Source organism: Hemibagrus wyckioides, linkage group LG06 (assembly GCF_019097595.1).
Source record: "Hemibagrus wyckioides isolate EC202008001 linkage group LG06, SWU_Hwy_1.0, whole genome shotgun sequence".
NCBI lineage: Eukaryota > Metazoa > Chordata > Actinopteri > Siluriformes > Bagridae > Hemibagrus > Hemibagrus wyckioides.
Genome location: NC_080715.1, coordinates 35,196,812 through 35,223,822, shown reverse-complemented (window position 1 = coordinate 35,223,822; position 27,011 = coordinate 35,196,812). Strand labels below are relative to the sequence as shown.

Sequence of the window (27,011 nt, the reverse complement as noted above, 5' to 3'; positions counted from 1 at the left end):
TGAGAGCCAGGCCTTCTCGTCCAACATCAGTGTGTGACCTCACAAATGCGCCTCTGGAAGAATGGCCAAAAATTCCCATAAACACACTCCTAAACCTTGTGGACAGCCTTCCCAGAAGAGTTGAAGCTGTTATAGCTGCAAAGGGTGGACCGACGTCATATTGAACCCTATGGATTAGGAATGGGATGTCACTTAAGTTCATATGTGAGTCAAGGCAGGTGAGCGAATACTTTTGGCAATATAGTGTATATATATATATATATATATATATATATATATATATATATATATATATATATGAATACAATTAGGTAAAAACGATTTTAATCCAAAAATTTTATTTCTATTTATTTAAACATATTTCTCAAGGATATAATTATAATTTAAGATTCTCATTAACACAGTTCTCCTGTTAACAGATTACTTTTCTGCCTAACTGGTTAATATTTCAGCCATAGCAGATCTGAAAGTTACAGCTATTTTTCAGCTTTTTATCTACCATCACTATATATAAGGTGAGTGTGTTCATTAGCTGCTTTTTGGGGGTCCAAGTAGAGTGATGTGACTGAGAGTAAAATAATAAGTATATATCTGGGACTAAACCTCTCTAGAATGAGATATACGGTGGTTGCTAACATGGTTTTCTTTCCCCTGTTGTATAAAGACATCTATAAGATGACACTACAATGCACATCTTCACTTTAGTGCTATCCAGTTCATATCTGTTTCACTTTTGCCCCAGATGCTTGGCAGGTTTTAAAAGAAGAAGCCTTTATTTTGGTCGCATACACATTACAACACAGTGAAGTTCTTTCTTCACATATCCCAACTTTGGAGGTTGAGGTCAAAGCACAGGGTCAGCCATAATGCAGCATCCCTGGAGCAGTGAGGGTTAAGGGCCTTGCTCAACAGCTGGCAGCTTGGTTTGGCTTTTTCAAATGTGATTGAATCAGGCCTCCCCAAAGTGCATCATTTTAGTGCATAATTTTATGTCATGATGTAAAATTAAGTGGTTAAGGTGTTGGACTACTGACCTGAAGGTTGTGAGTTTGAATCCCAGGTCCACCAAGCTGTCACTGCTGGGCCCTTGTGCAAGGCTTTTAACCTTTAATAGCTTAGTTGTATATAATGAGATAAAATGTAAGTCGCTCTGGATAAGGGTGTCTGCTAAATGCCAGAAATATAAATGTAAAATGGACTTTAAACTTTTTTCATAAGCATATAAAAAAGCTATGCATTCAAATGCAGCATGGATCAGTTTTAACACCTTATAAATAAATGTTTTATCAACCAGATCAAAGTTTTTAAGAAGTATGTAATTTTTTACCTCTTTCGCACATTAATATATTTAAACATTTTTTATTAACATTTTTGGTTAATATGGTTTCAAGTTAAATAGGTGTACAGGAACTGAAAGATATTTGTGAATTTATTTTTATCATATTTACAAAAAACCTGAGTATAGATCGGATAAGCGGTACAGACAATGAAATGAAATGAAATATTTACAAAAAATGGATCTAGTCTGTTCTGGTTTATTATCTCACAGCGTACAGAATATTAGTCTTACTCTTGATAGTAATACGGTCTAATATGAACCATAAGATTAAAAAAACAAACTTACAGTAATTTAGAGTGCTACAGTACTTCAGAAAGGAATTTACAGTGCTGTTAGAATCTGAGAGTGGACAATTAATGTGTCCTTAAATACAACGATGTAGCTAATGGTTATTGGGCTCCCTATTTAATTGCAGTACTTAGTAAAGTGTAATTAATCCTAATGTGTTGAAATCCTAATGTGTTTAAACATAACATTGAAGGGAAGCATATAAATACCAGTTTGGCATTGTGTAAAGTACATGGTCTAAATACAAGACCACACACTTCACTCAAACTTCAATGAGTTCTTTACTATCTCTAACAGTTTTGCTAATGTTTTGAAACTTGATTGTGTAATAGATATAATGCGTGGTAATGAATGGAATTGAAATTTTAAAATGTCTTGTTTTAGAAATGCGATATTTCAGCATAGCATTAGCATTTTAGATGGGAACTTCATTTTTATGTTCTTTTCGGATTTGGCTGATACTTCCAATGACTTTAGATAGACGATGCCTTGAACAAACTCTTTTTGGCATTACTTGGTTTAAACCCATTACTGTTGCCATTGGTTACCATTAATTGTTTAAAGTATTCATAATCTCAGCATTTATGATTATTAGAGCCCTGTAGGACAGAAGTACAGTGTTGTGGCGTGATGATTGTGAAACTGTAGTGGGGTTGCACGTGTGCAGAGTTTAAACTGTCTACAAAGACAGCATTGATTTAGTGTAACTCTAACCTATAGATCTTTGAACCTTTTCCAGTCACTGATTAACTTTAATGGTAAAAAAATTAGCTTTATTGCGGGGAAAAAAGTTGCTCCGCTTTTTGTACAATATATTGAAAAATACAAACTTTTCTACTTTTCTACTGTCCTACATTCTGCTGATATTAAGTTTGCCACAGCGATGACATATGGACTAGTTTTATCTGTACATTGACGTAACTGAGCTTGTATTTCTGTGATTAGGTGCGGCACAAGGTCTCTAAGAAAGTCTATGCGATGAAGAAACTCAGCAAGTTTGAGATGATCAAGCGCTCAGACTCTGCCTTCTTTTGGGAGGAGCGGGACATCATGGCCTTCTCAAACAGCCCCTGGATAGTGCAGGTAGAATGAAAATATACAACACCTGCACACTATGTGTCTCTCTCTCACACACACACACACACACACACACACATTTGAAATTAATTTGCACTGGTTAACAAACATATGTTTTGTCAGAAATCTTGGTTGAGGGCTCGCTAGTAGTGCAACAGAAATGTGTTTACTTTAATATAGAGAAATCACAAGCTCAAATCTCTACACTGGCCATGCCATAGCCTCTGGGCAGGAGGGATGGCATACTGTCTCTCCCCATCAATCAAATGCATTAATAAGAGGATGAATATTGCCCTGTGATTCAGTCTGAACAGCAGCATTTCAAAAAGTTTTTTTTTATTCACATTACGGAGTAAGCACATGTTAGCCTTCACCTACCTGAGCTGGTTGCTGTGCGAGGAAATTGGCGAAGACTTGATTAAGGAGAAAATCTGAAAATAAAAGATATGAAGAGAAATGATAAACATCACTGTGGTAGTGAATGTGCAATGGTTCTGTTATTTTAATCTGTCAGAGTTTATTTAAAATAATTCAGTCAAAAATTATCATTTGCACATAGTCATAAACTGTGTTCTTATATTCAATTGAATTTTTAATCAAACAGAATAAATGAATAACTGATTAATTAAGTGACTGATTTCTGTTTCAAATACTAACTGGCTCCTAAATTCATATGTTTGGAAAACTGATATGTAGTAAAGCAAAAAGTTTTTTTTTTGTTTTTTTTGCATAGAAGTGTCGACCTTGAGATTTAAATAATGGCAGCTTTAGTCCAGTATTTGGAAATGATTTAGCTGTGTCATATATTCACAAGCATCTGAGCATCATAACAGTATGAGCTTGTTGAATATTTTATTCCAGATGTATTCCCTCTCTGCTGTTGTATATTACACTGAACTCTTCTGGGACGGTTCTCTACTAGATGTTAGAATGTGGCTTGTGGGGATTCATTCAGCCACAGGAACATTAGTGAGATCAGACTCTGATGTTCAGGGAGCATTAGTGAGATCAGACTCTGATGTTGAGGAGCATTAGTGACATCAGACTCTGATGTTGAGGAGCATTAGTGAGACCAGGCTGTGATGTTGAGGATCATTTATGAGATCAGACTCTGATGTTGGGATGTTGAGGAGCATTAGTGAGATCAGACTCTTATTTTGGGATGATGAGGAGCATTAGTGAGATCAGACTCTGATGTTGAGGAGCATTAGTGAGATCAGACTCTGATATTCAGGGAGCATTAGTGAGATCAGACTCTGATGTTGAGGAGCATTAGTGTGATCAGACTCTGATGTTGAGATGTTGAGGAGACTCCAGTTCCAGTTCATCCCAATGGTGTTCAGTAGGGTTGAGTCAGAGTCAGGGCTCAGTGCAGGACACTGCAGATCTTCTCCAACCTTCATGTCTTCATAGAGCTGCTTTGTGTACAGGGGCATTGTCATGCTGGAACAAATCTGGGGAAGAACCACATATAGGTGTTATGGTCAGATGACCACACAGTACCACATTAAGTTGATGGTTTGATATTTTGGCTATGTTGGAGTAATTATATTAGTAACAATAACTACATTGTTTTATTAACACTTATAGTACATGGCTTGTCCAGTACTAGTAGAGGGTTCAGCTTAAATGAAGCTGAAAATCACTGGACTTTGTGATAATTGTGTGTGACAGTTATCATACTGACAACAACGGAAATGAAGATGAGTGATAGATGAGGGTAATTAATAATGGATTCAATTTTTAAGGTACTGATTAGACCTTTAGTGATAAATAAAAGCTTCGGTTTCTCTGTACATAGCTGTGCTGTGCCTTTCAAGACGAGCGCCACCTCTACTTGGTGATGGAGTTCATGGCAGGTGGAGATCTGGTAACCCTTACCATGAATTACGACATGCCTGAGGAATGGGCGCGCTTTTACACAGCTGAGGTAGTGCTGGCGCTGGATGCCATCCACTCCATGGGCTTCATCCACAGAGACATCAAACCTGAAAACATGTTGCTGGATCACTGCGGCCACCTCAAACTAGCCGACTTCGGCACATGCATGAAAATGGATAAGGTGAGTGTGTTCATTAGCTGCTTTTTGGGGGTCCATGTAGAGTGATGTGACTGAGAGTAAAATAAATATGTGAGAACTGAAGGTTTTTATTTATTGTGAGCAGAAAAGACACAAGAATGGCTGCATCCTTTAACATGAAGTTACAGAGTTGGGGTGTGTTTTTGTACTTGATGTGCAAAATATTAAAATAATTTTATTTAACTAAGAAAACTTCACATATTTGATCATGCAAAATAGATCATCACACACACTGTAGACCTTAAAGCAAAGCAAAAACTATTAAAAAACTATGCTTCTATAAGGCTCAAAATAAAATCATTTTAAATTCTTCAGACCCATAAGGAAATCGAGTATAAATGCAGTATCTTAATTTAGCAGGAACTTTTTAATTTTTTATTTTAACTTTGCTTCTAAAGATCTATAAAATAGAAAAGGAAAACATTAAAATACATGCAGCACTGCTTTATCATTTTTTAGTGTTGTTAGATTTTAGATTTCAGTCCAGGTTCAGTGTCTTTGCCGACCCGAGAAACCCGGATGTTAAATTTTTTATACGGAATTTTGCAATCTGAATTTAACTGGCTGAATCTAAATTTAGTTACAGTTATATCTGGACACTGAATGAAATTAAATCTGAATTTGTGTGCACACAAATGTTGAACATAGTCTTATATATTATATAACTATATTATATAGTTAATATCATCCCTATTGAAAACCTCTGGAATGTCATGAAGAGGAAGATGGATGGTCACAAACCATCAAGCAAAGCTGCGCTGTTTGCTTTTTTGCAAAAAGAGTGGTATAAAGTTCCCCAACAGCAATGTGAAAGACTGGTGGAGAGCATGGAGCCAAAACACATGCAAATCGGGGTTATTCCACCAAATACTGATTTCTTAATGTTATTTAGCCAAAGCATTAACACAATTTGTTTACAAATTATTTGCAGTTTTATTTGAGTTATTAAAGCTCTGCAGATACTGCATGATCTTGGGTTATTTTGATGTGTTGTCATTTCCTTTAAATATACACTCTAAATAACAATAGTTATATTTTGAATTTAGAATATTAGAAATATTGTCAGCAGTTCACAAAAAATGAAACAAAACTGTTCATCTCACCAATACATGAACCTGTCAGAAAAAAAACATAAGAAACTGATTATTTTGCAGTGGTCTCTAATTTTTTTTTCCAGAGCTGTATATATATAGTTGATTTATTTTTTTTGAAAATCTGAAATTTAAAATGTCAGTCTCTGAAAATGTACATTTCAGGAGAATTTAATAAATTCAAAGCTTGAATAAAATAAAAGTAAAATTATTTGGTTTCCCTTTTCTGCCATCTTGTGGAAAGAAGATTAAATGTACTCTGAATTGTTGATTTTTATATGAAAACTGGGCACAAGGCTGCAACATTTTCCTCAGATTGGTCTCCAGTCTGTTACATGCACGGTGTCGTAGCCAGGAACTCATTTCTGGGTGTTTGGGGAAGCGTTTGGCCAGAATAAAAAAGGAAACATTGACACAGCTGTAATAAAAATAATACATTTAATGACCAGTGGATTTGAATATTTGCTGCTGGGTTTTTAGTCCAGTTTTGCACCATGGATGTGTGATACAGTGGAGTTCAACAGAAACATAACAAACCACAAATTATGTATTGTGTCAGTTTGTGTGTCTCATCTTCTGCTGTTCTTGCTGATCCTATTGATGGTTTAATGTTTTGTGTGCACTGAGATGCATTTAGGAGTGTCATAATTCAACATAAATTTTAGATATTTCATTTATAATTTAAAGAGTTATTTTCTCTTTTTCTCAATAAAGTGAGAAATGAGGCAATTGACAAGAATCTCCTGTCATCTAAAATACTGTATATATGTATACTATACTGAATTGTGTATGTGTGTGTGTGTGTGTCTGTGTCCAGTCTGGGATGGTTCGGTGCGACACAGCTGTAGGAACTCCTGATTACATTTCTCCAGAGGTGCTGATGTCACAAGGTGGAACTGGTCATTATGGACGCGAGTGTGACTGGTGGTCTGTGGGGGTGTTTCTTTATGAGCTGCTGATTGGTGAGTAGCTCCTCTCCTCTCCTCTCCTCTCCTCTCCTCTCCTCTCCTCTCCTCTCCTCTCCTCTCCTCTCCTCTCCCCTCCCCTCCCCTCCCCTCCCCTCCCCTCCCCTCCTCTCCCCTTCTCTCCTCTCCTCTCCTCTCCTCTCCTCTCCTCTCCTCTCCTCTCCTTTCCTCTCCTCTCCTCCCCCTCTTCTCTCCTCTCCTCTCCTCTCCTCTCCTCCCCCCCTTCTCTCCTCTCCTCTCCTCTCCTCTCCTCTCCTCTCCCCTCCCCTCCCCTCCCCTCCCCTCCCCTCCTCTCTTCTTCTCTTCATGAATGTTGTTTTGTTTTGCTGCAGGTGAAACTCCGTTTTATGCCGAGTCACTGGTGGGAACTTATGGAAAGATCATGAATCACAAAAACAGTCTGAATTTCCCAGATGATATGGAAATGTCTAAAGAGGCCAAAGACCTTATCTGTGCCTTTTTGACTGACAGGTGAGAGAGAGGGATGATTTTGTCTCTCATTCTGCATTTACACCAAGAAAAAGACAAAGAGTCAAGGATTCCACTGACAGGTTTTTGGAAATTTTCCAAATTCATGCATAACACTTCATAACACGGATTTGATTAACACAGAACTGAACCAGAACGAATGTGTCGTTTTTCATTAACACCGTTATAGGTCACTATTATTAACTACTGTGGGATTCTAGATAATTACTCAATAGATAATTAAGTACTTTTAGATGAGTTAAATAATTAGTAATTACTGAGTCTTACACTTCTCCTAAAATCAATGAGAAACAGACAATAACCTAAAAAAATATAAGGTTGTGATGTAGCAAAGAGAAACAAATATTCTACATTAAAATACCTTCAAATGTGTTGTAAATAATTTCCATAATTAAAAAAGTGACATAATTAATTGATAATTTAATATATATTTACTGCATAATACTCTTCCAGATCATCATTAATTCCTGAAGATCAGCACTTGGGTTTTCTGGTCTATTTCTCTCTTTAGGTCTTTAGTTAAAATAAAAAAAAAACTACACTTCTTTGTGTGGACATTAATATATCACGTAAACATTTACATTTTAGACACTGAGATATTTGATGTGGTAACTGTATATTATATTAGTAATATCTCACTGAGGTGGTAAATTTGCAAATAATGCAACATGCAAATAATGTTCATTCTGCACCATTTTTGCATTTAAAGGTGCACTATGTCTATCTTTCCAGGGTAAAAAAAAGAAAAAGATGATAGTAAAACCCCAACAAGAAGGAAGCGTACACTTTACTATCCTTTGTTTAAGCAAGTTTTAGCAATTATTAGTCAGTCAGCAAGCATTAATCATATCTACTGAGCAATTAACTAATATTTTGTAGTAATAGCAGTAAGCCAGGTATTAATGAAGAACTACTCATTAGTTCCTGTTTGGTTCCTGTATAGATAGCTATAGGTTATGGAATATTTGTATAAATTCAGCAGGATAAACCCATGGAAGAAAATAAACAACAGGCATAATGGTCAATTCCTACAAATCCAGTTCCAACTGAAGTTCAACCATGTTTAGCTTAAATAATTTTTTTTCAATTTGCTTTTTTTTTTTTTTTAATTTTTTAAAAAAGAAGACTCAGTGATGTTTATCTGTTGTTGGTGATGTTCAGCATTTCTCATGTAACATCATTAGATAGTTAGTGCTCTGTAAAACGAATGTCATGATGGTGTTGAGGATTATAATGAAGGTTGAAGCTTTGGAAAGGGCTCTCATGATCTGCTGCCGTGATTAAAGCAGTGGTCAATTCATGCTAACATGAGACGGGTCAGGTGTGACATCAGTAACCTTCTCGTGTGAAGGTGTGAGTCACTCATTCATTCACTCTCACACTCCTTCGTGTTTCTGCATCTATCCCATTTCTGATGCCAGCACATATGAAAAGCTATGCTGGGTCTACACACACACACATATACACTACTCACAAACAATTAAGGATATTTGGCTTTCGGGTGAAATTTCAGGATGCATATAACCTTTACAGGTGAACTTAATTTGACCTTCTCTACACTTTTGAATGCACATGTCCAACTGTTCAGTGTTTCAGTACATTTTGCATAACTTGCTGTTCTCTAACAAGGTGCTTAACGGCAAAATTCACAACTGGTGTTTGATCCATGAATCGACCAATAAATTTTCTGGTTGAATTAGAATTGGTATTTAAACAGTCTCTTCATCATGCTGTTCACATTTTGACATCATTAGACCAAGACCACACCTAACAATTGATCAACAGTACCTCGCCATTGTGAGGCTTCAAACAGGATGTTCTCAGAGGGATGTGGCCACTGAGCTTAGAGTGTCACAGCATGTCATCAGCAGGTTGCGACAGAGATACAGAGAGACTGGAAGAGTCACAGAAGGGTATAGAAGTGGACGTCCTTTGGCCACATCCCACATTGATGACCGCTTCATTGTGAACAGTGCCCTGTGGAACCGGATGATGAATGCCACTCAACTCCAGGCACATTTAAAGGAGGTGAGAGGCACCCAAGTGTCACGTCAGACCATTCAAAACTGTTTACATCAGCGTGGTCTGCGTGCTAGACGACCTGCAATGGTACCTGACCACACCACCAGGCACAGGCGTCGGGCCAGGGAGCATTTGCACTGGACGAGGGACCAGTGGGCCTCAGTGCTGTTCTCTGATGAATGTCGATTAACGTTCAGCAGAAATGATGGCCGCCAACGCATGAGACGTCGTTGTCAAGCTGTAATTGATGGTCAAGGGCACATGACAAATTACTGAGACATTGACATTTTTTGTTGTTGTATACCCACCACTGTTGTTGGATTTTGTTTCAATAAATTGTTTGAGATGAGGAAATCACCATTGCATGATTCTACTTAATTGCCCTATTTTCATGATATAATATCACTGTAGTGTGAGCTTTTTACATTTTCCATAAATTTCACCCAAAAGCCAAATATCCTTAACTTTTTGTGAGTAGTGTTTATATATGTACACTTATATACACACCAGTGCCATTGCCCTCCCTTTCGGTTTCTGGCTTCAGCTAGAATGAACCACACGTGGCAGCAGAACCCCTCAGCATGTGCAAGTGAGCTAGGGAGGGGAGCTGTGTGTGTGTGTGTATTTGCATTGCTTGTTGCTCACTTTCTCTAGCAGCTGGATGTTAGTCACAAGCACACAATCAGATCTACAGACCTGTCCATGTAGGAGCCGTGTGTGTGTGTGTTTTGGGAGTGAGGGGTTGTCTTGTTTGGTTTTGGCTCTGTGTACATGTGTATTGATATGTGCTTTGATTTGTTCAGGGAGGTGAGGCTTGGCCGGACAGGAGTGGAGGAAATCAAACATCATCCCTTCTTCAAGAATGACCAATGGACCTTCGATACCATACGAGACAGTAAGCGTTGTGTTTGTCCACTTCTAAGATTTATGAATTATTTAGTTGTACAATATACAGCTTTATATATATTTAGAATGAGTTTTCATGTCTCTGGAGTGCTGTTATTCATGTAGTTGTAAGAACTTTGATATCAGTGTGTTTAACTCTGCAGTGAGTCGGTCGGCTGGAGGAAGCTGTTTATTTCTAGTCAAGTGTTCAGGGACAGAGAGAGGATCCTGATATCATTCATGTGTTACATTGATCTGTTTAAAAAATGATAATGATTATTATAAACTTAGTTTTTTGTGTTATATTGCGTGACACTTTCTTGCATGTCCTGTGTAGTGTTGGAGTGTGTCAACTGCTTGTTGTGTTGTTAGTTTGTGTAGTGTTCATTTTTGGATGCGTTTTCTGGGTGGAACTTGTGGCCTGTGTGGAGATTCTAATGAGAGGAGTGATGCAAAACCACCGCTGTGGGGCCTCTCTCTCTCTCTCTCTCTCTCTCTCTCTCCCTCTCTCTCTCTCTTGCTCTGTCTCCTCTGCTTTCTTTCTTTCTTTCTTTCTTTCTTTCTTTCTTTCTTTCTTTCTTTCTTTCTTTCTTTCTTTCTTTCTTTCTTTCTTTCTTTCTTTCTTTCTCTCTTGCTCTGTCTCCTCCACTCTCTCTCTCTCTCTCACTCTCTCTCTCTCTCTCTCTTGCTCTCTCTCTTGCTCTGTCTCCTCTGCTCTCTCTCTCTCTCTCTCTCTCTCTCTCTCTCTCTCTCTCCTCTCCTTCTCCTCTTTCTCCTCATCTCTCTCCTCCACCCTCCCCTCTTTCTCCTCATCTCTCTTTTCCACCCCCTCACTCTCTCTCTCTCTCTCTCTCTCTCTCTCTCTCTCTCTCTCTCTCATACTACACTACTCTACTACACTTTGTCTAACCCTTTTTCCCCTCTCTTTATCTCTCTCCTCTACTCTGCTCCTCCTCTTTCTCCTCCACTCCCCCCCCCATGAACTCTATACTTCTCCTCATTTTCTTTCTTCCCTCTGGCTCTGTTTTCAGCCTCAACCAGTCAAGCTGCAGTGGCTTCTTATTACAGGGAAGGAAAAAAATATAACATGTACACAATTTTTACTCTTACCCCAAATGTATAGTTTAATTTTGTGGTGTAGATTAAAGACACCTACATCAGGTAGATAGTTCTCAAGTGATGAAGTGATGATGTCATCATGGAGCCCCTGGTGTCATTCAACACACAGTGACAACAGAGACACACAACTGTTTCACAACCGTCCTGTAAACTGCACTGAACTGAGATGAGTATAAAAATATAAGTGCATGTGATTCTGGAAAAGAATTTTGTGTGTAACTTCCATTACCTTCACCATTCCTTTTATATTACATTCGTCTCAGAGCTCCAATGAAGAATGCCGAGTCCAACCTGAAATTGGCCAGAGTTAGAGGGAAAGTGTGTAACTCTTTTAAATACTTTAAATACACTTGCTGTGTAAAGAGAGTAGGACTAGAGCTATGGAACTTGGGTTTGGGTTTGTGTGTTTTCTTGTAAAATGTGCAGTGTGTGTGGGTAGGAGAAAGAGTGAGAAGGTGTGTTAGTGTGTGAGCCAAGTCGTGTGCTACTGTAGATAGGTGAACAGGGAGCAGGGGCCGCGGCGGACGCCACTCCTTCCTGCTAACTACACTGTCTGCTTTGTGTGAAACACACACTGAGCCTTTCAGAAACACACACACACACACACACATATGCGCACACCCCTATGAAAAAGGGTACATTTTGATCTTATTTTCTCCCTCCCTCTCTCTCTCTCTCTCTCTCTCTCCCTCTCTCAGCCATGGCTCCAGTGGTGCCTGAGTTGAGAAGTGACATTGACACGAGCAATTTTGATGATATCGAGGAAGAGAAAGGAGACGTGGAGACTTTCCCACCTCCTCGTGCCTTTGTAGGCAACCAGCTACCTTTTGTTGGATTTACCTACTACAGGGAGGACCAGTAAGTCTCTCTCTCTCTCTCTGTATATATATATATATATATATATATATATATATATATATATATATATATATATATATATATATATATATATATTCATAGGTGAGGACATACATGACATATTAATTTGCAATGTTTTAAAAAAGAAAGCCAAAAGAATACTATAAATAAATATAATAATCCAGTATATTTTGACACTATGGTTCATTCTGTTCTCTCAGATTGAGTTCTGTGGAAAAATTTAAGGGAGAAATAAATGACCAAGTGACTTGATGATGAAAAGAAATGAACATGCGTATAAAAAAGTGCTTTCTTGTTGCTGTGAGTTAGAATGAACAAAACAAACATGACAGTCTCACCTGATTGGCTAACACTTTAGCTAACAGATGTTTCCTCATCATCATAGCTGCTGTAGTTATTCAGATAGACCTTTGTTAAGCAGCAGAAAGTTATACCTGTCTTTTTTTCCTTATTTGCTGCATTTACATTTTTGTTGCACTGGTTGTCAACACAATCTTTCTGACGTAGATGCACTATGTCCAAACTACATAAAATACAAATATTCGTTTAATATCCTCCAGTTTACTCCGACTGGCATGAAGCTGGCTTGAGCTTGTGCTTCTTATACGCTGCTGAAAAGTCTGCTCTCAAATGTCTACATACACACACAGGACCAGTGAGCTCTTGTATTAGAAAAGTGATTGAGGCAGCAGACAGGAAGTGGACTGTTTGTGTTTGAAGGAAGTTAGCTAAAAAAAATGACTACTGCATTCATTCACATACAATCTCTCTGTCTTTTCTCCATCTCACCCACTCATCACTTCTGATTTCTCTCAGGTTGATGAGAAAAAAAGAAAAAGATGGAGATGAAGCTGACATCTGTATTGATGCTTTGCTAGAAAAGGACGACCATTCCGAGAGATCTGAGGTGTGTGTGTGTGTGTCTGTAATTATTATACTTATATGCTGGATGTGTGGATGTGACAAAACAAAACAAGGTTATAAAATACTACATTTATTTTAAAGATTTATTTATAGATATCGCACGAGTGAGTGACATTTCTGCATTTTCTATCCCTGATGTTTTTTGGTCTTAAAGGCTTCAGGTGCAAAAAAAAAGGTGTGAACATCATGCTGATACTTTGCAATAATCTGAGCAATGGGCAACAGAAATTCCTGTTTAATTGTTTCTTAACTCAACGATAAACACATGCAACTTTCCCAGAATAAATATTGCTGTTGATTCTGGACTCTTAATTTGTATTTGATGTCATGAGTTTCAAGTAACCCTTAAATCAACCAGAATTGTGTTTATTTACTTTATGAAATAACTAATACGTTAACAAGTTTAGCACTTACGTTTATACATTTTGTGGAGGTTAACCGAGAAATGTACAGCATTTAGTACATTTAGTGAACTGACCAAGATGGACTCTGGCCTTGGGGCTACAGGGTTATTATGTGATGGTGTAAAGGAATTTCATGTGCAGTAATAGCATTCATTTAAATAATAGCATTCTAAATGACTTTAATGGAAGCCAAATGTTAATGTGTGTTATAGCTTGTTTTTTTTCTTATATGCCTAGGACATTTTTAACACTACAGCTCTGTCTTCTGGGAGCATTTCCTAAAATCCTGAATATTGAAACTTTTAAACTTTTTACCCTCGAGCTTGATGGCACTTTTTACCCTCGAGCTTGATTTTAATTATTATTCACTAATTTATTAATCTGTTTTTAACTTTCCATGCGTACACTATACGGCCAGATGTTGGTGGACACCTGACCATCACACCTCTATGTGTTTATTCCCCAAACTGTAGCATTAAAATTTCACTTCACTGAAACTAAAAGGCCCAAACCCTGCTCCAGCATGACAATGTCCCTGTGCACAAAGCAGATCCATAAAGACATGAAGATCTGGAGTGTCCTGCACAGAGCCCTGACTTTGGGATGAACTGGAACTGGAGTCTCCTCAACATCCCAACATCACTATTAATTATTACTATCACTATTAACTAATGCTCCTCAACATCAGAGTCTGATCTCACTAATGCTCCTCAACATCAGAGTCTGATCTCACTAATGCTCCTCAACATCAGAGTCTGATCTCACTAATGCTCCTCAACATCAGAGTCTGATCTCACTAATGCTCCTCAACATCAGAGTCTGATCTCACTAATGCTCCTCAACATCAGAGTCTGATCTCACTAATGCTCCTCAACATCAGAGTCTGATCTCACTAATGCTCCTCAACATCAGAGTCTGATCTCACTAATGCTCCTCAACATCAGAGTCTGATCTCACTAATGCTCCTCAACATCAGAGTCTGATCTCACTAATGCTCCTCAACATCAGAGTCTGATCTCACTAATGCTCCTCAACATCAGAGTCTGATCTCACTAATGCTCCTCAACATCAGAGTCTGATCTCACTAATGCTCCTGAACATCCCAAAATCAGAGTCTGATCTCACTAATGCTCCTCAACATCAGAGTCTGATCTCACTAATGCTCCTCAACATCAGAGTCTGATCTCACTAATGCTCCTGAACATCCCAAAATCAGAGTCTGATCTCACTAATGCTCCTGAACATCCCAAAATCAGAGTCTGATCTCACTAATGCTCCTCAGCATCAGAGTCTGATCTCACTAATGCTCCTAAACATCCCAAAATCAGAGTCTGATCTCTAATGTTCTTGTAGCTGAATGAATCCCCACAAGCCACATTCTAACATCTAGTGGAAAACCTTCCAGAAAAGAAAAGTGGAGCTTATTATAAGCGCATAGAAGGAATAAATCTGGAACAGGACTTTCATAAAGAACATTTGGATGTGATGGTCCACAAATTTTAGGCTGTGTAGTGTATTGCATCTGTAACCAGATGACTTGGTTTCTGATCCTTATTTAGAATTGTTTATTAAAAAGTAAAGCATATTACTGTCACGTCAACACCAACACGGATCTGCATTCACGTCCGGATCTGCCACCTGACACTTCCTTTCATTTATCATTCTCATTCCATCTGTTTGTTTCTACTCCCTTTCTGCTGCTCTTTAGGCCGATGACGTGCAAAAGAAGCTGATTAAGATAGAAGAAAAGTACAAACATGAGAAGCAAGCTAAGGATGAACTGGAAAGCAAATGCAGGTACACACACACACACACACACAAACAGATCAATTCCTCCATTAAATTTCATTCTTCTACTTCTCTCTCTCTCTCTCTCTCTCTCTCTCTCTTAATTTCAATTCAATTTATTTTTATAGCACTTTTAACAATGGAAATAGTCTCAAAGCAGCTTTACAGAAGAATAGAAACATAGAATATAAATAAAATTGATCAACTTTATTTAAATTGCTAATTATCCCTAATGTTTATCCCTAATGAGCAAGGCTGAGGCGACAGTCTCAAAAAAAAAAAAAGGATTTGAGGAAGAAACCTTGAGAGGAGCCTTCTAAATAAATGAAACCTTAAAATGATCCGCTGATACTGTTTGTCTTTGATTTTTACATTTTATTTTTTAACAGAAATGCAAACGAGCGACTAGATAAGCTGTCCAAGGAGCTTGAGGAGGAGGTAAGGTGATGCTCAAACCATTATACAGCTAAAGAATTGTAAACACAACCACGACTTACTCACACTATGACCTTTACTACAGAAAAGCAGTAAAATCTCTAACTAGAGTAGTTTCTTCAGTTTAAGCAATTATCATACAACAAAATCAAGTGTTTGGTGAAGATTTTTTGTGAGGAACCATTAATGGAGCTGATGGTACTGGACCTGGAGCAGAGAGGTTAAAAGCTCAACACTAGCAGCTTAGCTACCATCTGACCAGTAACCCAGAGGCTTAACCATTAAGACACTACTGCTGAATCTCCGAGTTTATTTACCAACATGATTTGTGGACGTTTCACACATAAAAATGGATAAAAAATATAAGGAGTGAAACGTTTACATACAAAAGGTGTAATGTAGTACGACGTCAGTATCATCCTGAAATGGATTATTTTTCTTTAACAGCATGTCCTGAAGTGTTTTATTCCTGATTTTAGTCAAACTTTTGATTTGCTGCATCATGCTTATCTAAAGTACAGAGATTAATCCTACAGGAGTGCAGCTATAATCATCTGCAATAACATTTAAAGTAATAAAACAGTAGTTATAGAAGGCAGAAGCGGTTATGCTTTATAACAAGTAAAAAAAATTTGAAGACTCAGTTGGATCAAAATGTCAATAAGTGTGTATTTACTGTTTTAAATTAATATTTATGCTTTTTCATAACTCATATATTGAACCCAGTAATTACTGTGCAGCACAAGGTCATGGATAAATCTGTGTGATGGTGGAGGAGGTGGTGGTGGTGGGGTGGATTTTAGTGCTCTCTCATGACCAGGAAGTGTCAGCTGAGTGAGGAATGTCAGCTCCTTACTGAGGAATGCTACAAGCTCTCAGTTTATAACTATATTCTAAGTGCCATAAATGCAGCCATCAGTGAAAGCAGATTAGATTTGGGCTCAACTGTGGTGTTTTTATCCACGTTTAAACGATCTGTTGTGTATTTAATAAAGTTTGGAAGTAATTAAATCTTTTTTTTGTGTAGATGAGTGCGAGGAACACTGCTGAGGATTCTCTGAGGAAACTGGAGAGAGAGAAAGCCCTGCTGCAGCACCAGAACACTGAGAGCCTGAGGAAGGCTGAAATCGAGACAGAACGAAAACGCAGCTTAGAAAACGAAGGTGAGAAAGGATTTAATCAACACACTGACCTTCTTCTGTTGACTATAATTTAAAGACCATTACTGTCACATGAGAATTAAACACTAAACACAAAGCCAGCTGTTCTGGTCAATCAGCCACTTGCTTGCTCCTCTTCATGATGAGAATAATATTAGCTGATGTCCACTCGCTAGCGGTTATTTCTACAGAATTAGCTCTAATACTCTGTGTGTTTTGCAGTGAGCAACTTGAAAGATCAGCTGGCTGAACTGAAGAAGAAGAGCCTTAACTCACAGATCTCCAATGAGAAAAATATCCATCTAGAGAGACAGGTCAGTGTGTGCTGAAAGATTCCCCAGGAACAAACATCATCTATTATTAGCACACAGAAGGCTCTGTGTTGTATTGTCTGTGTGATGATGGAAGTGTAACTTGATGCTGAATTGGATGGGTTGGAAATCATGGTCTAATGGTCTGTGCTGATGTAAGGGTCATCTGAAATCTGTTAGCATGCCATTTCCAAAAATTGTATTTATTACACCAGTTTATAAAATAACGCTGTTTAATTCTTGATACTGACTTTCTGAAACAATTTTTATAAATGCAGCTCTGAGGGTAGTTCCAGCTGCAAGGAAAATTACAAGTCCTTATTAATGCACTCGCTCTAAATGTCGTTCTGAATAGTTTGGGGATATTTTCTGCAGCAGGAGATGGAGCTTTTATACAGCAAGACTTTATACATTTTCTACAAATTTTTGTCAGCTGTAACCCTCAATTTTAGCTGTAATCTTCTTTTGTGTTACACTGATTACTGTTCTTTAATTTTGATCACTGAGGTTTTCCAGGGGTTTTTGTTGGTGTACCTTGGTTATTATGTAAAACATGCTAGTAGAACAGAAGCATACCTGTAGCTCATATTCCTTCACATTTTAAGCAATAAAAATATTTCAGATTAAAAAAATCAATTATTTTTCAAATTGCTCTCCACTTAATATAAAATATAGGGTTACTTATGCTCTCTGCTTTCCGCCCTTCTCTCCTTCACTTTTTTTCTCTCTTCCCCTGTAGCTGGAGGAGGTGAGCGCTAAGCTGCAGGCCGAGGTGGAGGAGTCAGGCCGAGTGAAGAAAGCTCAGGCCGAGGCCGCAAGACAAGCACAGCAGCTGGAGCTTTTACTCAGGGAGCTGCAGGAGCGACTGGCCCAGCTGGAGGGCAGCCGCCTCGGCCTGGAGCAGGACAACTTCAGCCTACAGAGTGCACTAGAGAGTGAGAAGAGGGAGCGCAGTCTCAGCTCTGAGACAATCACTGATCTACAAGGTGAAAAAAGAATAAATCATTAAAGAGACTGTAAGGGAGAGGATGAGTAAGCAAGCTAGGGATTGTGGTCATGAGGTAGTGAGGAAAGAAAGGGGATTTCTGGGCTGTTCTACACTTAATGGCATGTGTATTCAGGAGGAAATGATTGAGGGGTGTGAGAAAGGGAGGAAAAGGAGGTATAGAAGGCAGTGAAGGAATGAGAAAGGAAGTTTTCAGTAAAGGAGGCAGTGAGGATGAGGTGTAGGTGAGGTTGATATGGAGGATTAATCAGGGATTAAGACAATTTTTGTTTACATGAAAGAGGAGAAACTGAATGATTAAGTGTGGAATGAGGGAGTGTGAAGGAGTAAAAAGAGTGGGAGGAGAGACGAAGGATTGAAGCATGGAGTGAGTGAGTGATTGAGTGAGTGAGTGAGAGAGTGAGTCAGTGGGTGAGTAAGAGAGTGTGAGAGTGAGTGAGTAAATGAGAGAGAGTGAGTCAGTGAGTGAGTGAGTGAGAGAGAGTGAGTCAGTGAGTGAGTGAAACAGTGAGTGGGTGAGAGAGTGAGTGGGTGAGAGAGTGAGTGAGTGAGTGAGTGAGTGAGTGAGAGGGTGAGTGGGTGAGTGAGTGAGAGAGTGAGTGGGTGAGAGAGTGAGTGAGAGAGTGAGTGGGTGAGAGAGTGAGTGAGAGGGTGGGTGAGTGAGTGAGAGAGAGAGAGAGAGAGAGAGTGAGTGAGTGAGAGAGAGAGTGAGAGAGAGAGTGAGAGAGAGAGTGAGAGAGTGAGTGGGTGAGTGAGAGAGTGAGTGGGTGAGTGAGAGAGTGAGTGAGTGGGTGGGTGAGAGAGTGGGTGAGAGAGTGAGTGAGAGGGTGGGTGAGTGAGAGAGTGAGTGAGTGAGTGAGAGAGAGAGAGAGAGAGTGAGTGAGTGAGTGAGAGAGTGAGTGAGTGAGAGAGAGAGAGAGTGAGTGAGTGAGAGAGTGAGTCAGTGAGTGAGTGAGTGAGTGGGTGAGAGAGTGAGTGGGTGAGAGAGTGAGTGAGTGAGTGAGTGGGTGAGAGAGTGAGTGAGTGAGAGAGTGAGAGAGAGAGTGAGAGAGTGAGAGAGTGAGTGAGAGAGTGAGAGAGTGAGTGGGTGAGAGAGTGAGTGAGTGAGTGAGTGGGTGAGAGAGTGAGTGAGTGAGAGAGTGAGAGAGAGAGTGAGAGAGTGAGAGAGTGAGAGAGTGAGTGAGAGAGTGAGAGAGTGAGTGGGTGAGTGAGAGAGTGAGTTGGTGAGTGAGAGAGTGAGTGAGAGAGTGAGTGAGTGAGTGGGTGGGTGAGAGAGTGAGTGAGTGGGTGAGAGAGTGAGTGGGTGAGAGAGTGAGTGGGTGGGTGAGAGAGTGAGTGGGTGAGTGAGAGAGTGAGTGAGTGGGTGGGTGAGAGAGTGAGTGGGTGAGAGAGTGAGTGAGTGGGTGAGAGAGTGAGTGGGTGGGTGAGAGAGTGAGTGGGTGAGTGAGAGAGTGAGTGAGTGGGTGGGTGAGAGAGTGAGTGAGTGGGTGGGTGAGAGAGTGAGTGAGAGAGTGAGTGAGTGGGTGGGTGAGAGAGTGGGTGAGAGAGTGAGTGAGAGGGTGGGTGAGTGAGAGAGTGAGTGAGTGAGTGAGTGAGTGAGAGAGAGAGTGAGTGAGTGAGTGAGTGAGTGAGTGAGAGAGTGAGTGAGTGAGAGAGAGAGTGAGTGAGTGAGAGAGTGAGTGGGTGAGAGAGTGAGTGAGTGGGTGAGAGAGTGAGTGAGTGAGAGAGTGAGAGAGAGAGTGAGAGAGTGAGTGGGTGAGTGAGAGAGTGAGTTGGTGAGTGAGAGAGTGAGTGAGAGAGAGAGTGAGTGAGTGAGTGAGTGGGTGGGTGAGAGAGTGAGTGAGTGGGTGAGAGAGTGAGTGGGTGAGAGAGTGAGTGGGTGGGTGAGAGAGTGAGTGGGTGAGTGAGAGAGTGAGTGAGTGGGTGGGTGAGAGAGTGAGTGGGTGAGAGAGTGAGTGAGTGGGTGAGAGAGTGAGTGGGTGGGTGAGAGAGTGAGTGGGTGGGTGAGAGAGTGAGTGGGTGAGTGAGAGAGTGAGTGAGTGGGTGGGTGAGAGAGTGAGTGAGAGAGTGAGTGAGTGGGTGGGTGAGAGAGTGAGTGAGTGGGTGAGAGAGTGAGTGGGTGGGTGAGAGAGTGAGTGGGTGGGTGAGAGAGTGAGTGGGTGGGTGAGAGTGAGTGAGTGAGTGAGTATGTGAGTCAGTGAGCGAGTGAATGAGAGAGTGTGAGAGTGAGTGGGTAAGTGAGTGAGTAAGAGAGTGTGAGTGAATGAGAAAGGGGCACAGAGGTAGGAAAAGAGTAAGAGTTGGAAAGGAAATTAAAGAGGAAGTTACATAAAGTGATAAAATGAAGGAATATGTGAGAAACACTGAGTTTGGGAAAAGGAAGAAGGAAGTGAGAAGGTAAATGAGATTGATGATAAAATAAAGGGATTTGTGAGTATAAATGCAGAGGAGGTTGAATGAGAATAAACCACACGGCTGTAACTGTGTGCTATGGTTGGTGTGTAGAAATGAGTGTGTAATGTGTTCCTCCTCTTTTCCTCTGCCTGTGACACACACACACACACACACACACACACTGGGCCCTTGTTTCTCCGTGCTGTGTAGTGCTGTTGTGTTTGGGTGGAGTGTCTCATGTGGAGAATAAACACTGCTATTTTGGGTGCCTGGTCCTGGCAGGTATCTGACGTTACGTCTCAAAGGCTGGAGAATTTTTTCACGTACCTAGTAAAGGTTTTTCTCTCTCTGTCTCTTTCAGTGCACGTCTCGGGTCTGGAGGAAGAGCTGAAGCAAACGAAAAACTTGCTCTCTAAGGCTGAGGGAGAGAAGAGACAGCTACAGGAGGAACTGATTGACTTGGAGAAGGTGTGTGTGTGTGTGTGTGTGTGTGTGTACATCTACATTAAGGTGTTGTAGACATAATCAGGCTGCTCTGTGTATATGTACTCTGTGTGTATGTGTGTGTGTGTGTGTGTACATCTACATTAAGGTGTTGTAGAGATAATCAGGCTGCTCTGTGTATATGTACTCTGTGTGTATGTGTGTGTGTGTATGTGTACATCTACATTAAGGTGTTGTAGAGATAATCAGGCTGCTCTGTGTATATGTACTCTGTGTGTATGTGTGTGTGTATGTGTACATCTACATTAAGGTGTTGTAGAGATAATCAGGCTGCTCTGTGTATGTGTACTCTGTGTGTGTGTGTGTGTGTGTACATCTACATTAAGGTGTTGTAGAGATAATCAGGCTGCCCTGTGTATATTTACTCTGTGTGTGTGTGTGGGGTGTGTGTGTGTGTGTTCTCTGTATACAGGTCAGGAGTCAGCAAGAGATTGACTTTACCTTCAAGCTCAAATCTGTTCAGCAGCGATTAGAGCAAGAGGTAGAGGAGCACAATGCTGCCAAAACCCGACTTGCTGACCACAGCAAACTCAACGAGTCCATCGAAGAAGCCAAGTCTGAAGTGCTGAGAGGTAAAGAAAACACAACACTTTCACATAAATGCACTGTTATAAAAATCCACTTGAGTGTTCAAGAAACCATGTGAACCTCATAATCTACTTGAGTCTTTTCAAATTTATTAATAAACAGAAAATGTTCCATAGGTGCATGCTGAAATAAACAGCCCCTCCATTATCATCACTATATATATATATATATATATATATATATATATATATATATATATACATATATATGTATATGTTATACACATCTAGGCAATACAGTGAAATGCTGCAATAAGTTTACCATCCTACCCTGTTAGTCAAAACTTTATTTTATTTATTTATTTATTTTTTACTATTATACCCGTATCCTTACTGGGGGCTGAGCCCCCCTTAAATGAAAATTCTAGAATCTCCCCTGGACGCCATGGCAATAGATACTAATCAACTGTTAAATAGCAAAATAAAAAAGAAATTAGGCTAAAGTATTTCACACCTCACAAGGAATAGTCCATTTTATTACGGTTACTTTTCTCAATAAAGACATTCTCGAGAGGACGCAGCATCCGAAATGAGGCGCAGAGAATATAGAAACAATGTATATGGGCGGGTCGCTGCCTCTGACTACTCCAATTATCCAATCATAGGACGGGAAATCACTGACATAATCATATGCCTGCTAGATGGCCCCAGTGACACCAGCTCGAAATCTGATTGGTTAATGTAACAATTTCATTGCCACTTATTTTAAGCTACGGGCGCCTGCACTATTGATTCTGAAGGCCTTAAGGCAGATTTTCACTCTGGAAACACATAATGTCAGCCACTGGCTGAAATATGATTGGATAAATACTCTTATCATAAATATACACTACTGGAAGCAGTGGAACCAAGAGAAAAGCTATGAAATGTAGAGAATAGACTATTGGGAATAATTTAATGCACATTCATGGAAAAATATATTAAATATATTAAAATGCAAGTTAGTGATTCAGATAACTGCTGGTTAGGCCAGCAGAGAAGGCCACTGATATAGAGTATCTCACAAAAGTGAGTACACCCCTCACATTTTTGTAAATATTTTATTATAACTTTTCATGTGACAGTGTAAATTTGCTGTCCCCTCAAAATAACTCAACACACAGCCATTAATGTATAAACCATTGGCAACAAAAGTGACTACACCCCTAAGTGGAAATGTCCAAACTGGGCCCAATTAGCCATTTACCCTCTCCAGTGTCATGTGACTTGTTAGTGTTACAAGGTCTCAGGTGTGAATGAGGAGCAGGTGTGTTAAATTTGGTGTTATTGCTCTCTCACTCTCTCATACTGGTCACTGGAAGTTCAAAATGGCACCTCATGGCATCAGAACTGTCTGAGGATCTGAAAAAAAGAATTGTTGCTGTACATAAAGATGGCCTAGGCTATAAGAAGATTGCCAAGACCCTGAAACTGAGCTGCAGCATGGTGGGCAAGACCATACAGCGGTTTTACAGGACAGGTTCCACTCAGAACAGGCCTCGCCATGGTCCACCAAAGAAGTTGAGTGCAGATGCTCAGCGTCATATTCAAAGGTTGTCTTTGGGAAATAGACGTATGAGTGATGGCAGCATTACTGCAGAGGTTGAAGGGGTGGGGGGTCAGCCTGTCAGTGCTCAGACCACACGCCGCACACTGCATCAAATTGGTCTGCATGGCTGTCGTCCCGGAAGCCTCTACTAAAGATGATGCACAAGAAAGCCCGCATACAGTTTGCTGAAGACAAGCAGACTAAGGACATGGATTACTGGAACCATGACCTGTGGTCTGATGAGACCAAGATAAATTTATTTGGTTCATATGGTGTCAAGCGTGTGTGGTGGCAACCAGGTGAGGAGTACAAAGATAAGTGTGCCTTGCCTACAGTCAAATATGGTGGTGGGAGTGTCATGGTCTGGGCCTGCATGAGTGCTGCCGGCACTGGGGAGCTACAGTTCATTGAGGGACCATGAATGCCAACATGTACTGTGACATACTAAAGCAGAGCATGATCCCCTCCCTTCGGAGACTGGGCCGCAGGGCAGTATTCCAACATGATAACAACCCCAAACACACCTCCAAGACTACCACTGCCTTGCTAAAGAAGCTGAGGGTAAAGGTGATGGACTGGCCAAGCATGTCTCCAGACCTAAACCCTATTGAGCATCTGTGGGGCATCCTCAAACAGAAGGTGGGGGAGTGCAAGGTCTCTAACATCCACCAGCTCTGTGATGTCATCATGGAGGAGTGGAAGAGGACTCCAGTGGCAACCTGTGAAGCTCTGGTGACCTCCATGTGGTGGTCACACAAAATATTGACACTTTGGGCCCAATTTGGACATTTCCACTTAGGGGTGTACTCACTTTTGTTGCAAACGGTTTAGACATTAATGGCTGTGTGTTGAGTTATTTTGAGGGGACAGCAAATTTACACTGTTATACAGGCTGTACACTCACTACTTTATGTTTTAGCAGAGTGTCAGTTCTTCAGTGTTGTCACATGAAAAGATATAATAAAATATTTACAAAAATGTGAGGGGTGTACTCACTTTTGTGAGATACTGTATATTGGCTAACTGACTCCTACAGCTACATTATTAGCTATCTAGCTAGGATGTCACGTCACATTATCCTGAGCTTTGCCTCAGGATATAGCAGCATTTAGATTTATTTCAAACACTGAAGTGACATCTTAAGTTTAATACAAGACTTTCATACTCCATAGTTGAGCTCAGACAGCTAGCGGATGACTCGGATGCTGAGATAAGAAACACAAATATCTCCACAGGTTTTGGCTTGGATCATTTCTCTTGGATCATACTCATTCCTACTCATTCCTGTATTTTCTTTGGGTCATGAACATTATTAAATACAGTATATGTGGGTAAATCTTAAATGGTGTGCATACAAGATGGCCTGAGGATATTGCAGGACTAGAGGCAGTCTAGAAGGACGTGTGGTTGAAAAAATTCCTTAAACAAGAACAGAAATATTTCTATTTGGCTACAAAAAGCATTTGCTGCCTGTCATTTCTGCCAAAGATGACATTACTAGGTATTGACATTTATTTATTTAATTTTTTTTATTCAATATAAATTAACCGTGTATTAATATTTTTTCTTTTAATGTGGTTTGTGGCTGCAGAGGTTGTGATTACTTCCAAATATTTAATAATGTTTTACATTTGTGGTGTAAAAAAATAGAAAAATAAATAAATAAAATAAATGAATAAATGAATAAATGAATAAATGAATGAATAAATAAATAAATGAATGAATGAATGAATGAATTTTAAAAATTTAATTAAAATTAAAAGCTATAAAAAAATAAATTCCACATGAATCACACGAGATATGACATTATCACACTAATTTATCTGTATTTTGAAAATTCAGAGCAAAATAAATTGCAAAATAAATTAAATCAGAGCAAAATAAATTAAATCAAATAAATTTTTGAATAGCTTTTAATTTTAATTAAATTTTTTTAATTTATTAAAAAAGACAGTTATGCTCCTTCTATATAATTCAATACACGTTATAACAGATGTAGATGCTTTAGGATACAATACATAGGACAAAAAAAGGAGAATCTCTCTCTGTATTTCCCAGTCACTGGATGCTGGTGTAGTATTTTACCTCAGACACACTACACTTACAATGATGAATAAAAGTGAATGAGAAAACATTAGAAATCATATGTATGTGGAGGCATGTGATTGAAATCCTTGAATAAACTGTAGAGCAGTAAGTGTACGACGTGCAGTGTGATGGGTGTTGGTGCGTTTTAAAGGTACAATAATGTGTGTATGTGTGTGTCAGACATGGAGCGTAAGCTACAGGACGAACGCTCGGCTAAACAGCAGCTAGAGAGTAAGCTGATGCAGCTGGAGAAACATCACTCAGCCCTGGACTGTGATTATAAGCAGGCACAGCACGAGCTCCACGAGCTGCGCTCACACAAGAACAAGCTCACGGAGGAGGTCTGTCCGTCTGTCTGTCTGTCTGACTCTCTGTCTGTCTGTCCGTCTATCTATCTATCTGTCTGAATGCCTGTCTGTCTGTCTGTCTGTCTGTCTGACTGACTGTCTGTCTAACTATCTGTCTATCTGACTGACTCTCTGTCTGTCTGACTGACTGTCTGTCTATCTGACTGTTTGTCTGACTGTCTGTCTATCTGTCTGTATGACTGTCTGTCTGTGTGACTGTCTATCTCTCTGTCTGTCTGACTGTCTGTCTGTCTGTCTGACTGTCTGTCTGTTTGACTGTAATATGTTGACTGTAATCAGATTATTTCCAGTGTACTTATATGTTATGGCCAGTTATGATATATGCAAAGGCTAATAATTTGTAAGATTTATCATTAGCTTGACAATAAAAATATTAAAGTTGAGCAATTCATTCTAAGTTGCGAAAACAAATCAAACAAAAACATGTCACTATGGCACTAGTCATTTTGAGTAATGTGTGTTTTTTTTGGATGATGTGAGCACTCAGTCTGTTTACTTTACCTGGTTGGAAGAGTTTAGTAGTAATGTAATGTTATTGCAAAGTGACAGAGGAATCAGTGTTCACTGATATACAGCATCCTCATGTCAAATAGTCTTAATGTGTGTGTGTGTGCATGTGTGTGTATGGGGGGGGGTACAGGTGGATTTGCTGTCTGTGAGAGTGGAGCAGGAAATGCAGCGGCGGAATCTGTCTCAAGCTGATCTGAAGGCTCAGAATCAAGAAGTCAGCAAGTTACGCACCTCTGAAAAACAACTCAAACAAGAACTCAACCACCTGCTGGAGCTCAAACTCAGCATGGAGAAACAGAACCAGGAGCTACGCAGGTGTGTGTGTATGTGTGTGTGTAGACCCAACATAGCTTTTCATGTGCTGGCATCAGAAATGGGATAGAAGCAGAAACACAAATGACAAGAGACATGTTACTGATGTCACACCTGACCTGTCTCATGTTAGCATGTATTGACCTCTGCTTTAATCACGGCAGCAGATCAGCAGATCAGTTTCCAAAGCTTCAAGCTTCATTATTATCCCATCATCAAATTTAATGATGTTATATGAGAAATGCTCAGATTTAGTCACGATATCTTTAGTGTCTTATCTCTATTATCATCATAAACCAGGAGATTTATAAAACACTAAATCTAATGGATGCTTCATCTTAACTTGGACACAGAATCACATGATTCATAATCATGCCATTCAGCCATGGATGAATGTGTACACAGAAGTTAATTTTTTAATCTGAAATCTGATTAAAGCAAGACACACACCTTCCTTT

General features: G+C 39.6%; 1 protein-coding gene across 4 annotated transcripts in view; it reads left to right on the top strand.

Annotated features, from left to right (window-relative positions):
- Positions 1–27,011, top strand: part of LOC131355265 (rho-associated protein kinase 2-like) — a 51,756-nt gene that overhangs the window by 8,867 nt on the left and 15,878 nt on the right. For all 4 annotated transcript variants that reach the window (XR_009204844.1, XM_058393603.1, XM_058393602.1 and 1 more), the window contains exons 4-19: positions 2,573–2,710; positions 4,506–4,766; positions 6,693–6,837; positions 7,173–7,311; positions 10,155–10,246; positions 12,054–12,213; positions 13,051–13,141; positions 15,271–15,359; positions 15,740–15,788; positions 16,813–16,948; positions 17,168–17,259; positions 17,996–18,242; positions 21,018–21,124; positions 21,573–21,732; positions 25,544–25,704; positions 26,372–26,556. Coding sequence is in view for 3 of the 4 variants with exons in the window: in XM_058393603.1 (XP_058249586.1) it covers positions 2,573–2,710; positions 4,506–4,766; positions 6,693–6,837; positions 7,173–7,311; positions 10,155–10,246; positions 12,054–12,213; positions 13,051–13,141; positions 15,271–15,359; positions 15,740–15,788; positions 16,813–16,948; positions 17,168–17,259; positions 17,996–18,242; positions 21,018–21,124; positions 21,573–21,732; positions 25,544–25,704; positions 26,372–26,556 (2,252 nt within the window). In the remaining variant the exon portion in view is untranslated. The remainder of the gene's footprint in view (positions 1–2,572; positions 2,711–4,505; positions 4,767–6,692; positions 6,838–7,172; positions 7,312–10,154; positions 10,247–12,053; positions 12,214–13,050; positions 13,142–15,270; positions 15,360–15,739; positions 15,789–16,812; positions 16,949–17,167; positions 17,260–17,995; positions 18,243–21,017; positions 21,125–21,572; positions 21,733–25,543; positions 25,705–26,371; positions 26,557–27,011) is intronic.